The 16,437-nt window shown below is 44.9% G+C and overlaps 1 protein-coding gene across 1 annotated transcript in view; it reads left to right on the top strand.

The window, feature by feature from the left end:
* The window catches only part of ATP6V1H (ATPase H+ transporting V1 subunit H), an 86,839-nt gene that overhangs the window by 58,755 nt on the left and 11,647 nt on the right, over positions 1-16,437 (top strand). Inside the window, exon 13 of the mRNA XM_026662024.1 lies at positions 3,812-3,925. Within this exon, the coding sequence (XP_026517809.1) occupies positions 3,812-3,925 (114 nt within the window). The remainder of the gene's footprint in view (positions 1-3,811; positions 3,926-16,437) is intronic.

Below are 16,437 nucleotides of genomic sequence, written 5' to 3'. Positions count from 1 at the left end.
TGGGAGTGTGGGTTAGCTGAGAGTAGCTACTGTCATTTTGCAAGCCAGTGAATCTGGTTGTTAGGGGAATGGTTTTGTGGGCTGGTGTGGAAGGGAAATGGGGCACTGGAGTTCAGTAGAGAGCAGAGATATTGGGATTATACAAGAGGACTGGGAGAGGAAATTGTGCTGGGGAAAGCTAGACTGAATTCCTGGATTTGGTGAGGAAAATGCTGATTGGTTGAGTGACAGAATGAGAGATGAGCATGAAATATGCATACTTAAGTGACTTTATATATTTACACACTTAAATCCACATCTGTGAATATACAGCAGCTGAAGAAATTTGCCTTTCTGAAGCCCCAATACGACTAGCTGCTCCACATAGGCAAATATTACACCTGTGAGGAGTCCCATTGACTGCAGTGATTATTACCTGCACAGAGAAGCTTATAGGATCAAGGCTTTGGAATGTGGCTTGGAAAAAGTGTACATAGCTGTATGTGTTTGCATATACTAGCATGAGGACTGACAAGTACCAGCCTGTACTGGCATAAAACTGGAGTGTTTGCACAGAAATTAGTATAGAAGTGACAGAAGTGTGGATGACATTTGTGAGGTGTGTAATAGAGAGGAATGACGTTAGTCTCTGCACGCTGCAGATGATGGGTGCTACTGGCTACTTCTGTTGTGTTCAAGCACATAGTTTATGGATCCAATAAGACTTAGAAGGTGCAACAAACCATTTTGGAGCAAGTGAGGTGCATGCCTTTGGTAGATGTTAAAGTTCAGGAAATATTTTCATCTTATTTGAGTTAAATGTCATGTCCAGTTTTTCTTTCTAGATGTCATTCTATGTCACACATTCAGAGTTACTAAATCTGAATGGCTTTTAAATTTGTTGGGGAGAAGGGACTCTCTTGCTATGTGTTTGTATACCATGTGATTCAATGGGGCCCTGATTGGGGCCTCATATGTCTACACTGCGATCAAATACCTGCAGCTGACCCATGTCAGCTGACTTGGCTCATGGGGGTTGTGCTATGGGCCAATAAAATTGCAATGTAGATGTTTGGGCTCGGGCTGGAGCCCAGGCTCTGGAACCCTACTAGGGGGATAGTCCCAGAGCTCAGGCTCCAGCCCGAGCCTAAACAGCAATTTTATAGCCCCTGTGCCCAAGTCAGCTGACCCAGGCCAGCTGCGGGTGTTTGATTACAGTGTGGACATAGAGTGCTACTGTCGTCATATCCAACTCACTGTCTCCCTTTCATCATTATTTGTATCATCAATATATGAAAGTCCCAATGAATATTGGACAAGACGATGCCCTGCCAGATCCCTCTTGCCAGAGGTCTAAAGCAATGCAGACTACTTTAAAACATTAGATAATTACAATATCTGTGGCTAATAAAATTACTTGTTGCTCATTACACATTTTAAAGTACATTAAAGAAATATTAAACTACAATATGCAGATGTAACATTTTCAAGATCATTTTCAATTGGAAGTCTTGTGCAGTGACCAATACCAGCTTAATTATCCACATATAAAATGATGGCACATGACAAATTTTGATGATTTAGGATCACTGATTTTTGAACAAATGTTTGTTGCTGTTTCCAAAGATTAGTGCAGCGTTAAAATGCTACAGAAAAATATCTTGGTAAATGAAAATGCAGCATTAAGAAATAGAACACTGTTTACATTTTTTCAAATGGAAAATACTATAAAGGGTCTGCTCCATTTTGTCTGTTGTTTAAATGCACACATCCCTAGTCTCTCAGAGATGCAGGAAAAGTAATAAGATTTCATGATAAACAGACTTTCAAAATTTGTCCCATAAGACTTGTCAAAAATAAGTGGTCTGGAGGTTAAGCACCTTGAATCTGTGAATCCATGGAAATAAGCAATACAGTTGATACATTCCAGCAGAAATTGGTATTGCTGAACCCTCAGATTTGATGCATAATTTTTTCTTATCTTTTATCTGCACAAAGCACCGCCATGATTTCTAGCAAAGGCCACTATTGATCTCTCGAATACCTGGGACTCTTTTATATGCAGTGTTATTGTAGGTGGGTTGGTCCCAGAATATTAGAGACAAGGTTGGGTGAGTGAATATCTTTTATTGGATCAACTTCTGTTGGTGGAGAGACAAGTTTTTGAGCTTACACAGAGCTCTTCTTCAAACCAAGACCCAAAGAAGAGCTCTGTGTAAGCTCGAAAGCTTGTCACTCACCAACAGAAAAAAGTTGGTCTAATAAAAGGTATTTCCTCACCCACTTTGTGCATTATCACCTTATATGTACATCATCTAGGGCAAGATGAGAAACTATAATGTTTTTAGTATCATTCAGAGAACCTGCAGTAAAAGGCTCTGTCAGCCCCTTGGCAAACCGTCCTAGCTTTTCTTATGTTCAAGAACTGCCAAAGACTTTAGCAATATTAACTTCAGTGAAAGTGCTAGGAATGCTACAGTTATTTACTGTAGGTTCAGAAATACTTCATACAATGTAAGAGGCCACCTAGATTGGTATTTATTGCACAGTTCACAGATGTTGGCTGTCCTGACAACAGCATAGGCTATTGTACCAAAGTAATCATAATTTTGACACCATAATAGGCATGTTTGTGTTTTAAAGCAATAGAAGATCAAATAAAAAACTGGTGTGTTTTATTTTTGATCTTTAAAGCTGTTGCTGCAGTATGTAAAATGGCCGCTTGGGGAGGCATAGGGGGAAAAACTGAACTACCAGCCAGGGATTTTGTCTGAGAGGCAGTGACTTCCCCTCCCTCTTTTTTATAATGGGACTTCCCTGCCCACTTGTGATTAGAAGTAGTGGCATGCTTTCAAATGGAAGGTCAATAGGGAGAGGGCCACTTCTTGTGACAAGCATGTTGCTGCGGGAATTAGAGGGGAATGGTTTTGGATTTGTGGAAACTATGGGGGGTTTGTGGGTTTGAGATTCATTTATGGAGAATTTTTGGCACGGCATTTCATTGCGATATTGACTTTCAGTGAGGCCTCACAAGGTCAGCAAGGAGTTTGGCTCACTTCATTCTCTTGGCCACGCTGCTTGAGTCTCTGGGACTGAGCAGCAGTCGGTGGGGAGGGCAAGAATGGATGGCATTCCTTCTTTGGGGAGAGTTAGATGGATCCCTCATGAAGGAAGGATTTTTCAGTTTTGGTTGGCATGTGAGATGTATGAGAATGAATCCCATAAAACTGAAGGGAGTTCAGGATTCTCTCCATGTGGGCTGGGGGAATTGTATCCATCTCCATTTTGATGATGGGGTATCATGGACAGGATATTCAGTCTGAACAGGGAATGCTAAGGAATTAGAGCTTCCGTGTGTGAGAGGCTCCTGGGAGTTTGTACACTCTTGTGTTGGGAACCTCCTTTTTGGTTGGTAATTGCTGGGGGTTGGGACCAAAATTGGTTATAGACTCGGGTTGTGGTAAGAGCTTGTAGCTTTGTTCTAGTACTCAGCACTATCCCTTTAGAGGTCAGTTTAGGATTAGTTTTGCTTTTTTCCCCTGGTGTTTGGGATTTTTGTTGTTGTAGTAGTAGTAGTAGTACTTTCTTATTTAAGAAGCAGCAGCAATGAGTATGTATACATGCATACTTAGAAATACAGGGAATCCTCACATATGCAGTGAATATGAAATAAGATGGATCCCCTAGAAAATTGATGGCATTTACCATTCACTTTGTGACTTATAAACCTGCTGTTTGAATCCCTTGGTACTAAGCAGTTAGGATTATCTGATCGTTAGCAGGCAGAGGTTGAAGTAATTGCAAGATATTTTAAAATGTGTGTCTTTTTCAGAGTGATTGAGCAGCTTGGTGGTAAACAGCTAGTAATGAACCACATACATCACGAAGACCAGCAAGTTCGCTATAATGCCCTACTGGCTGTACAGAAGCTGATGGTTCACAACTGGTATGTGAAAACTTACTTTAGTTAATATTATCTATGAGAAATTGTATAGAATCCAGATTACAGATTTTTTGAAAAATAACTGATCCTCTTTAGCTGAAATATTTATCTCTGTAATGTGATGATGAAATAATAATTCTGATGAACCCAGTGTTTAAAATTCTACAAGAAATTGTGCTGACATGAAAAATTAACACTTTGGCTTCTATTTCCTTCCTGCTTTTCTGCTAATTGAATTAAGTTATCAGACTTTCAAGAGTTCAGTGGAACACATTTCACTCAAGTATGCTTAAAAACTAGAATTTAAATGTTTCATGATGGTCATATTCTATAACTGATGCAGTGTAATCACAGTTTGCAAAATGTCTTCTAACTGTGTAAATCAGAATGGATTTCACTGGTTCTCTATTGAGTTTCACAGTGTGGTGTTTACAATTTCACTTAGCTATCCTCTGGAAATTGATAGTCCCAACACTTGTTTAATCTTTAGATGTCTTACAAAGTGAATGCACTGTTTTTTTTCTTCTGGAATGATGTTCCTTCATTGCTCTCTCATTCTAAGTCAAGGTTTGCAGTGTAATGTTCATAAACAAACCTACATTGACAAGTGTGTCTGAATGATGGAAGATTTTTTTTTTTTAAAGTAAGTTTTTGATTCAAGATTCCAAGGTGCAGTTGTAAACAAGGGGATAAGAGGACATAGGCGGTTGTTAAGTTCTAAAACTTTAACCATAAATCGGTATTGCTCTGCACTGCCATTTGAGAGACTTGGCTTCAGTTCCAAGGCCTGACTATTAGGAGCTGAAAGTTCTGTGGTGTTAATAATGTTCAGAGTCACTAATGTCTTTTTTTCCTGAAATATTTAAGAAATGGTATTTGACAGCCTCTGACGAGAATACCATTCAGTGCTGTGCTCTGTCTGGCTGATGATTGTGAACAAGGCCTGAAAATCCTTCCCAAGTACTGGGAACCTGCTGCTGCTGTAGAAACAGTATGGGAGAAGTTTCCATCCTCTTTGTAGTGGGGGAAGCAATGTATGTCCTATGGATGAAGGATTTAATCTGTTTCAGACAACCTCTAGAAGTGGCAAGATTTTAAAAACATTTGCTGCCTTTTCATGTTAATTCAAATCAGCTATGTACACTATAAACTCAAATCAAATGTTCTCATAGTAAAATGTGATTTTTCACTTTCTTATGCAGTTTATGCTTTCCAGATACAATAATCAATCTGTAACTTGTTAAACTGGATGGAAAACTTAAATTCCTATATAACTGCATGTTTCTTATGGGATTCTTCCCATTTGAAACAACTCCTAGTTTTCATGACGAAGAAATGAGATCTTTCACAAGACATCATTTTTTCACTTCATCTTAGCAGTCCTGAAAATTCAAATCTAAAATGGTATTGTAGAGCAGATAGAGAGCAGTGTCTGAATAAATGTATTCCAGACTGGCTAGTACATGCAAGCATATCGAAATGTTGACTACTAGACTAGATTACTCACAAGTGGCTTGGATAAAGTGCAATAAAAGTAGAAGCTGGGATGCTATGGCTCAGCAGTATAATAGAAAAGAAGTATTGTGAAACACACACCTATTTTATTATGACTTTAAACTGCATGTTTAAATTCAGTCTATTTTGAGCACTCCATGCTTTGGAATTGCTTATGATTGTGCATGGGGTTTTGAGACAGATGCAATGCAATTTAAAAAGTTAAGCACTGATGATTATAATAGTTTGGAGGTGGAGAGGGGGTGTTAGTAACAACATACAGAGTTACTAGGAAGAGATTTTCAAGCTAACTGTGCATTGCTGTAGTGACAGGGTAATAACACGTGTATTAAAAAATCAATATTACGTAATTAACCATACAAAGCAATTTCCCCTAGTACACTTTTTAGCCCTCAAGCATTGTTTTATTATAATCCTCCTCCCTTCATCTCACACAATACAATTCTTTATCTCCTACAGAGAGATTATAAATGTAAGCAATCTACTGTACAAATCAGAAGGAGTATTCACTGTATAAGGAGGACTTGAGTAAAGGAACATTGATTTCTGAGCACATGTAGGTGGAGACTAAACGGTGGTCTCACATTTTTCGGGTCATGAGTATATTTTTATGTTTATGCACTTCACAGTTTAATGGTAGTAAATGTCAATCTGTACTTATCACATACTGATTGGGGATGTGCCATTCTGGTTCACTGCAAATTTATTTGGGGTTCATAACTAGGCTATCGCTGTGTACAAGTTAGAGATGGAAAGACTCATTAGGTCATCCAGTCCATCTCTGCTAAAAGGAGACAGTTTCATTTTGTACATTTGCTGGTGCCTTGTCAAATCTGATTCAAAACAATGGGGTTTCCATCAGTGTTCTTTGCAGACTGTTCCACGGACAAATAGCTTTTATTGTTAGGAAAAGTTTTCCCAGATATATAGCCTAACTTTTCCCATTTTAAATTCAGCTCACTTCTGTCAGCAACAGCCCTTTAGCTATTCCCCCTCTGTTGTTGGTGTTTACCCCCCTCAGTGTTCTGTATAAATTGTTACCACTTAACCAAATTGAATGTATTGCATATTACCACTTAGCCAAATTGCACTCTTAAGGCCTACTTTTACCTTTAGATGTGTGCAGAACTTCCACTTAAATGAATGGGATTAGCATGCTCATGCTGGGTACAGTGGGGTGCTCAATGTGTCTCTAAACTACCTTCCTGCTTTCTGCAATAAGGAAGCTGTTCTAGTTTATACCAGCTGGCATAGGGCCCTAGAAACCCAGGACTGCTAGACCAATATTGCCCCATAAATAGGTGGAGGGAGAGAGATGGTATAGAAGTGGAGCAGCACATAGGGGACTTAGCTAGGGCTGAGGATCTGCCCCATATTTTGTGCACAAGATTTACAAAAACAACGAGGAGTCCTTGTGGCACCTTAGAGACTAAAAAATTTATTTGGGCATAAGCTTTCGTGGGCTAGAACCCACTTCATCAGATGCATGGAGTGGAAAATACAGTAGCAGGTATAAATACACAGCACATGAAAAGATGGGAGTTGCCTTACCCAGTGCGAGGTCAGTCTAACGAGACAATTCAATTAACAGTAGGATTTACAGTTAGCTTCTTGAAGTCAAATCATGAAGAAGAGACTCTCACAGATTGGACCATTAAGTGTCAATTCTATCCCTATTGCTTCTGACTTAACTTATAAGGGGAACGTGAGAGGAAGGACTGAGTGCTCCCCTGGAAGCTTTAATTTAAAAAACAAATGTTGTGGAGTACAGTTTGATAACTGGTGGTTGGTTGTTTTGGAGGTTCAAGCTCAATTTTGCCAACACATAAATAACCCAGTAAACATGAGCAATCGTCTTCAGGCCTCGTTCCTCTATTCTCTTCTTTTTCTCTGACTGAGAAAGCAGTCCAGTCATGTTTTTTAGCCTTTCCCCCCCGTCCTTATGTAATGGAATTCCAGTAATTTCTGTTGGGAAATGCACTTTCCTCATTTAGACCACAGTCTCCAGTTAAATTTTATTTAATCTGATTTGTGATCTCTGCATGGCAGCACCAGTCTGGTCCCCTTCCAAATCTTGGGATGTTACAACAGGAAAGAGGTTTGCAGCCCTGGGCTGAAGCTTGGTGCTAATGCTTACAAAATGTCCAATATGCAGAAGACTAGTAAATCAGAGTAGTAGGTGAAATGCTTTTTGGAATTACTCAAGTGAGTTACCTACCTGAGTGTTACAAGGTTCTGATTGTACTTTAGGTGATCTGGTAGGACAGGTTACTATCACTGAAGAAGGAATTTTAATGAGGGAGAGGTATGGTAGGAGTTGACTTTCTGCTTAAAACAAAGCTGTAGTTACTGTATAAAGCTTCTAAATAATCACTCTTCAAATTCAGTTAATTTCTAAACAATAAGTAGTTTTTAAAAATGTATTAGGGACAAAAAGAACCTTGACAATGGTATTATCCATTACTGTATGGAGATTGTGGAATTATCAATAATAATGCAGAAAAGGAAGAAGTGTTCAATACATATTTCTCTTCTGTATTTGGGAGAAAAACAGAAGTAGTGACGTCATATATAATAACACTTGCTATTCCTCTAGTATCTTGGGAGATTATTAAACAGCAGCTACTAAAGTTAGACATTTTTATATCAGCAAGTCCTGATTTGCATCCAATAACTTTAAAAGAGCTCACTGAGGAGCTTGCTGGGCTCTTAATGCTGACTTTCAATAGGTCTTGGAACACTGAGGGTATGTCTACACTACGAGAGTAGTTCGATTTTACTTAAATCGAATATGTGGAATCGATATTGCAAAGTCGAACGTGTGTCCACACTAAGGACGGTAATTTGACTTTGTGAGTCCACACTAACGGGGAAAGCGTCGACATTGGAAGCGGTGCACTGTGGGCAGCTATCCCACAGTTCCCGCAGTCCCCGCTGCCCATTGGAATTCTGGGTCGAGCCGCCAATGCCTTCTGGGTAAAAAAATGTGTCGAGGGTGTTTTTGGGTAACGGTCGTCATCCGTCCGTCACTACCGCCCTTCCTCCCTGAAAGCGCCGGCGGGAAATCAGTTTGCGCACTTTTCTGGTCAGTGACAGCGCGGATGCCACAGCACTGCGAGCATGGAGCCCGCTGCGACCATCGCTGCAGTTGTGGCCGCTGTCAACGCCTCGCAGCTTATCATCCACCTTTCCCAGAGGCAGATGCTGAGAAATCGGGCGAGGAGGCTACGGCAGCGCGGTGAGGACCTGAAGTCTGAGAGTGGCCCAGACCTGTCAGAAAGCATGGGACCCAGCGCCGAGGCCATCACGGTGGCAATGGGTCATATGGATGTGGAACGGCGATTCTGGGCCTGGGAAACAAGCACGGACTGGTGGGACCGCATAGTGCTGCAGGTCTGGGATGAATCACAGTGGCTGCGAAACTTTCGCATGCGGAAGGGGACTTTCATGGAACTTTGTGAGTTGCTGTCCCCTGCCCTGAAGCGCAATGACACCCGGATGCGAGCAGCCCTGACTGTCCAGAAGCGAGTAGCCATAGCCCTCTGGAAACTTGCAACGCCAGGCAGCTACCGGTCAGTCGCGAACCACTTTGGCGTGGGCAAATCTACCGTGGGGGTTGTTGTGATGCAAGTAGCCAACGCAATCGTTGAGGTACTGCTCTCAAAGGTAGTGACCCTGGGAAACGCGTAGGTCATCATAGATGGCTTCGCCGCGATGGGATTCCCAAACTGCGGTGGGGCTATAGATGGAACTCACATCCCTATCCTGGGACCGGACCACCAGGCCAGCCAGTACATTAACCGAAAGGGCTACTTTTCAATGGTGCTGCAAGCACTGGTGGACCATCGGGGACGGTTTACAAACATCAACGTCGGATGGCCAGGCAAGGTTCATGACGCTCGTGTTTTCAGGAACTCAGGTCTGTTTAGATGGCTGCAGGAAGGTATTTACTTCCCGGACCACAAAATAAGTCTTGGGGATGTGGAGATGCCTACAGTGATCCTCGGGGACCCAGCCTACCCGCTAATGCCCTGGCTCATGAAACCCTATACTGGCGCCCTGGACACTGAAAAAGAACTCTTCAACTACCGGCTGAGCAAGTGCAGAATGGTGGTGGAGTGTACTTTTGGCCGTCTCAAGGGGAGATGGAGAAGCTTACTGACTCACTGTGATCTCAGCGGAACCAATATCCCCATTGTTATTGCAGCTTGCTGTGTGCTCCACAATCTCTGTGAGAGCAAGGGGGAGACCTTTATGGCAGGGTGGGAGGTTGAGGCAAATAGCCTGGCTGCTGATTACACCCAGCCTGACAGCCGGGCGATTAGAAGAGCCCAGCGGGACGCGCTGTGCATCCGGGAGGCTTTGAAAGCTAGGTTCCTGAGGGAGCAGGGTAACCTGTGATTTTTCAGTTTGTGTACAGAGAAGCTGAACCTGCCCCCGTTTCTTTACCCACTAAATCTTCAGTATCCTCTCCATTTACATACCCCGTTCCCCCCCCCCCTTCCAAAACACGTTTAAAAATAAAATGACTTGAATTTTGTTAATGAACACCGTTTTCTTTATTACTGTTTTCGCGGGAAAGTGTTGAACCTGGGACGCAGACTGTGGTGGGGAGCGGGTGTAGTGTAGTGATGCAAATGACGCTTCTAAACTCCAGGAATGACAGGCTCCGCAATGGTGGACTGGTGGTTTCAACGGAGCCTGCCACCCCTCCTGTTCGGGACTGTGTGTGTGTGTGTGGGGAGGGGGGGCCTATGTGACTTTGTGGCAGGGGGAGGACGGTTACAGATCCCCTGCTGTGTGGCTCTGTGATCCAGGATAAGGACCGCTGCATAAGATCTCTAACTGCCCTCCCCCGCCACAAAGTCACAGAGCACCCCCCACAGAACACTAAAACCACCTCCCAGACTGACCAGGGTAACTAGTGACTGCAATGTGTGTGTGCCCTGCTCCTGTCCTGTCCAATTACCAACCCCCATCCCCCCCCTTCAGACAGACTCTCCTCTAAAGAACATGATGGAAACAGTAATGAACAGAAACGTATTTTTTATTAACAACTACACATGAAACTGGGGGATGAAACTGGGACCGGGGCTTGGGTGAGGCGGGAAGGAAAGGACTTATCAAATTTTGGGGAATGAGAGCCTTCTGGTGCTTGAGCAGTCTGCAGGGGTGGAGTGAGAGTTTTCACGGACTCTGCCGCCCCTCCTTCTTTGGACTTTGGGTGAGGGGGGTATGGGACTGGGTGGCGGGGGAGGGCGGTTACAGATAGACTGCAGCGGGGCTCTGTCCTCCTGCCTCCGGTCCTGCAGAACATGTACAAGGCGCCGGAGCGTGTCCGTTTGCGCCCTCATTAGTCCAAGCAGCGTTTGAGTCGCCTGCTGGTCTTCCTGCCGCCACCTCTCCTCCCGTTCCATGTGTGCTCGGTGCATTTGGGACAAGTTATCCCTCCACTGTGTCTGCTGGGCTGCCTGGGCTCGGGAGCAGCCCATAAGCTCCGAGAACATGTCCTCCCGTGTCCTCTTCTTCCTACGCCTCATCTGCACTAGCCTCTGGGTGTGTGATGCCAGGCTAGGTTGTGAGACAGTCGCAGCTGTGGGAATGGGAAAAAGGGAGTGAATTCCTCAGATAAATTTCGTTGTGAACAAAGAACATAGTCTTTCTCTGTGAACAAGACCATGCACAACACCTATCACATGCGCACTCAGGACAAGGTCGAATTTTTGGCCCTCGCATTCAGTGCCTGGGATCTTGCAGTGCAGATCAGAGAAGCGGGGCAGGACACCGGAATTTGTGTAGCAGGCCGACATGGTAAGCCGTATACTTGTGGCTGCTTAAAACTTTGATAGTTGCACTGGCCTCCTTTCACATTGAAAGCAATGCCAGTCCCTGCTGCCAGCAATCCGGCAAACATGAACTCTGCCCCTGTCCCACCCCCTCGCGGCTGTCCCAGGGAAAGATCCCTGTATGCTGCCCCTCTCCCGCCTCCACCGCGTGGCTGTAAACCGCCAGTTACAGTTCTGTAAAGGAACAGGCAAGCAGTCCCAATACTAACATTCCCCTACCTAATTCAAAGCAGGTCATCATGAGCGACATCACTCTGATGAGGATTTCCGAGACGGAAAAAGAAAGGATGCTTCGGGAAAGCCTGCAAAGACCAGGGCCGTATGCCGCCATGCTCTGCAGGGCAATGATCCCGGAGTACTTGCTTCTCTCCTGGTGCGGAAATGTTTCCTACTACGGAGGACCCAATAAGGCCGCTCTCCCCAGGACCCTGATGCAAAGGCTTTCCAATTACCTCCAGGAGAGCTTCGTGGAGATGTCAATGGAGGATTTCAGCTCTATCCCCGGACATATAGACCGGATTTTACTGTAGCTGCACTGGCAGGGACTAAACAGTAGAACTGCTTGGGCAGAACAATCATGCTACACCGGACATTGTTTGATTTTTTTTAAGTAGTTGCACTGCCAGGGAGTGAACAGTTAAGCGCCTAGGGCAAAGTAATCATGAAAAACCCATTCTTAATATTCCTGTTCTGTGAAAAATAAATGTTTACATGTTTAAAACACTTACTGGGTGATCCTTCCTCTGATTCTGTGTCCGGGTTAACGGCTGGGGACGGTTGGTAGGGGATCTCTGTAAGTGTGATGAAGAGATCCTGGCTGTCGGGGAAATCAGCGTTGTAAGCGCTGTCGACTGCCTCGTCCTCCTCATCTCCTTCCTCATCTTCCCCGTCCGCTACCATGTCCGAGGAACCGGCCGTCGACAATATCCCATCCTCAGAGTCCACGGTCACTAGTGGGGTAGTGGTGGCGGCCGCACCTAGGATGGAATGCAGTGCCTCGTAGAAACGAGATGTCTGGGGCTGGGATCCGGAGCGTCCGTTTGCCTCTTTGGTCTTCTGGTAGCCTTGCCTCAGCTCCTTGATTTTCACACGGCACTGCGTTGCATCCCGGCTGGATCCTCTCTCTGCCATGGCTTTAGAGATCTTCTCATAGATCTTTGCATTCTGTCTTTTGGAGCGCAGCTCGGAAAGCACGGACTCATCGCCCCACACAGCGATCAGATCCAAGACTTCCTGATCAGTCCATGCTGGGGCCCTCTTTCTATTCTGAGATTGCACGGCCATCTCTGCTGGAGAGCTCTGCATCGTTGCCAGTGCTGCTGAGCTCGCCACGATGTCCAAACAGGAAATGAGATTCAAACTGCCCAGACAGGAAAAGGAATTCAAATTTTCCTGGGGCTTTTCCTGTGTGGCTGGTCAGAGCATCCGAGCTCGGACTGCTGTCCAGAGCGTCAGAGTGGTGCACTGTGGGATAGCTCCCGGAGCTATTAGCGTCGATTTCCATCCACACCTAGCCTAATTCGACATGGCCATGTCGAATTTAGCGCTACTCCCCTCATTGGGGAGGAGTACAGAAGTCGAATTTAAGAGAGCTCTATGTCGAACTAAATAGCTTCGTGGTGTGGACGGGTGCAGAGTTAATTCGATGTAACGGCGCTAAATTTGACAAACTCCTAGTGTAGACCAGGCCTGAGGAAGTTCCAGAAGACTGGAAGAAAGCTAATGTTCCAATATTTAAAAGGGTAAATGGGATGACCCAGGTAATTATAGGCCTGTCAGTCTGACATCAATCTTGGCAAGATAATGGAGCGGCTGATGTGGGACTTGATTAGCATTAACTATATTACCCTCCATTAATTCTGGTGTTTAATCAACAAGGGTTTATGGAAAATAGATCCTATCATGCTTTTTGATGAGATTAGAAGTTTGGCTGATAAAGGCAATAGTGTTGATGGTAATATACTTAGACTTCTCTAAGGTTGATAAAGGAAGCAAGGGACACAAGGAGAAATATATGGCCATCAGAGTTAAGGACAATAAGTAGTTTTTAAAAATGTATTAGGGACAAAAAGAACCTTGACAATGGTATTATCAATTACTGTATTATAAAGTTATTATCCTTTATCAATTTGAGTTGCTACCCCATGACATTTTTGTTAAAAAAACTAGAATGATATAAAATCAACATATCACACATTAAATGGACTAAAAACTGGCTACCTAAAAGGTCTTAATGTAATTGTAAGTGGGGAATCATCAGTGAGCATTTGTAGTGGGGTCCCCCGGGGATCTATTTGGCGTCCTATGCTATTTAACATTTTTATCAATGACCTGAAAGAAAACATAAAATCATCATTGTTAAAGTTTTGCAGGTGACCCAAAAATTGGGGGAGTGGTAAATAGTGAAGAATACAAGTCATTGGGTATGTCTACACTACGGGATTAATCCGAATTTACAGAATTCAAATTTTGGAAACAGATTGTATAAAGTCGAATGTATGCTGCCACACTAAGCACATTAATTCGGCGGTGTGCTTCCATGTACCAGGACTAGCGTCGATTTCCGGAGCGTTGCACTGTGGGTAGCTATCCCATAGTTCCCGCAGTCTCCCCCGCCCATTGGAATTCTGGGTTGAGATCCCAGTGCCTGATGGGGGGGGGGGGGGAAACATTGTTGCAGGTGGTTCTGGGTACAGCCTCACCCCTCCCTCCATGACAGCAACGGCAGACAACCGTTTCCCTCCTTTTTTCCTGGGTGAACACTGCAGACGCCATACCACGGCAAGCATGGAGCCCGCTCATCTCAAGACAGCAGTCATGAACATTGTAAACACCTCGCGCATTCTCGTGCAGTTTATGCTGAACCAGGACCAGAAAAACGAGGTGCGGAGGAGGCGGCGGCGGCAGCGCGGCAACGAGAGTGATGAGGACATGGACATGGGCACAGAATTCTCTCAAACCGCGGGCCCCGGCGCTTTGGAGATCATGTTGTTAATGGGGCAGGTTCTAGCCGTGGAATGCCGATTCTGGGCCCGGGAAACAAGCACAGACTGGTGGGACCGCATAGTGTTGCTGGTGTGGGACGATTCCCAGTGGCTGCAAAACTTTCGCATGCGTAAGGGCACTTTCATGGAACTTTGTGACTTGCTTTCCCCTGCCCTGATGCGCCAGAATACCAAGATGAGAGCAGCCCTCACAGTTGAGAAGTGAGTGGTGATAGCCCTGTGGAAGCTTGCAATGCCAGACAGCTACCAGTCAGTCGGGAATCAATTTGGAGTGGGCAAATCTACTGTGGGGGCTGCTGTGATGCAAGTAGCCAAAGCAATCACTGAGCTGCTGCTACCAAAGGTAGTGACTCTGGGAAACGTGCAGGTCATAGTGGATGGCTTTGCTGCAATGGGATTCCCTAACTGTGGTGGGGCGATAGATGGAACCCATATCCCTATCTTGGCACCGGAGCACCAGGGCAGCCAGTATATAAACCGCAAGGGGTACTTTTCAATGGTGCTGCAAGCACTGGCGGATCACAAGGGACATTTCACCAACATCAACGTGGGCTGGCCGGGAAGGGTTCATGACGCTCGCGTCTTCAGGAACACTACTCTGTTTAAACGGCTGCAGCAAGGGACTTACTTCCCGGATCAGAAAATAACCATTGGGGTTGTTGAAATGCCTATAATTATCCTTGGGGACCCAGCCTACCCCTTAATGCCATGGCTCATGAAGCCATACACAGGCAGCCTGGACAGGAGTCAGGAGCTGTTCAACTACAGGCTGAGCAAGTGCAGAATGGTGGTAGAATGTGCATTTGGATGTTTAAAAGGTCGCTGGCGCATGTTACTGACTCGCTCAGACCTCAGCCAAACCAATATCCCCATTGTTATTGCTGCTTGCTGTGTGCTCCACAATCTCTGTGAAAGTAAGGGGGAGACCTTTATGGCAGGGTGGGAGGCTGAGGCAAATCGCCTGGCTGCTGATTACGTGCAGCCAGACACCAGGGCGATTAGAAGAGCACACCAGGAAGCGCTGTGCATCAGAGAAGCTTTGAAAACCAGTTTCATGACTGGCCATGCTACGGTGTGAAATATCTGTTTTTTCTCCGTGATGAAAACCCGCCCCCTTTATTGACTCATTCTCTGTAAGCAACCCACCCTCCTCCTTCGATCACAGCTTGCTTTCAAAGGAAATAAAGTCACTATAATTTAAAAATCATTTATTCTTTATTAATTAATTATAAAAAGAGGGAGAGAACTGACAAGGTAGCCCGGGTGGGGTTTGGGAGGAGGATCTGAGGGAAGGAAAAGGCCACTAAAAAAAGGTTAAAGTAATGACAGCCTTTCGCTTGGGCTGTCCACTGGGGTGGAACGGGAGGGTGCACGGAGCCTCCCCCCCGCGTTCTTACACGTCTGGGTGAAGAGGCTATGGAACATGGTGAGGGGGGAGGGTGGTTATACAGGGGCTATAGTGGCACTCTGTGATCCTGCTGCCGTTCCTGAAGCTCCACCAGATGCCGGAGCATGTCTGTTTGCTCACGCAGCAGCCCCAGCGTTGTATCCTGCCTCCTCTGATCTTCCTGCTGCCACCTCTTATCTCGAGTGTCCCTCATGTCCTCACGTTGGTCCCTCCTGTCCTCACGTTCACTGGCATCTTTCCTGTACTTTGATACTGTGTCCTTCCATTCATTCAGATGAGCTCTTTCATTGCGGGTCGATTCCATGATTTCCGAGAACATGTTGTCTCGTGTCCTTTTTTTTTCTCCGCCTTATCTGAGAGAGCCTTTGGGACGGAGGAGGGAGGCTTGAAAAATTTGCAGCTGCTGGAGGGAGGGGAAAAAAAGGAGAGAAGTATTTAAAAAGATACATTTTACAGAACAATGCTTATGCTCTTTCACGGTGAACAACACTATTCACATTACATAGCACATGTTATTTCAGTGCAAGGTCACATTTTGCATCTTAATATTGAGTGCCTGTGGCTTTGGTGTTAGAGATCACAGACGCAGGTCTGGGCAACAGAATTCGGCTTGCATGCTGCCATGGTAAGCCATTGTCTTTCGGCTTCTGCGCCCTCCTTTCCCTCATACCAAGCAAAGCCCATTGAATGCTGCAGTTTTCCTGTTAACCTGCAGCAGCAGAAAACAAACTAACCCCCCCC

This window comes from Terrapene carolina, unplaced genomic scaffold (genome assembly GCF_002925995.2).
Source record: "Terrapene carolina triunguis isolate 2854851 unplaced genomic scaffold, T_m_triunguis-2.0 Scaffold58, whole genome shotgun sequence".
Lineage (NCBI taxonomy): Eukaryota > Metazoa > Chordata > Testudines > Emydidae > Terrapene > Terrapene triunguis.
The sequence above is the reverse complement of the archived record's forward strand: the minus strand, read 5'-3'. Positions and strand labels throughout refer to the sequence as shown.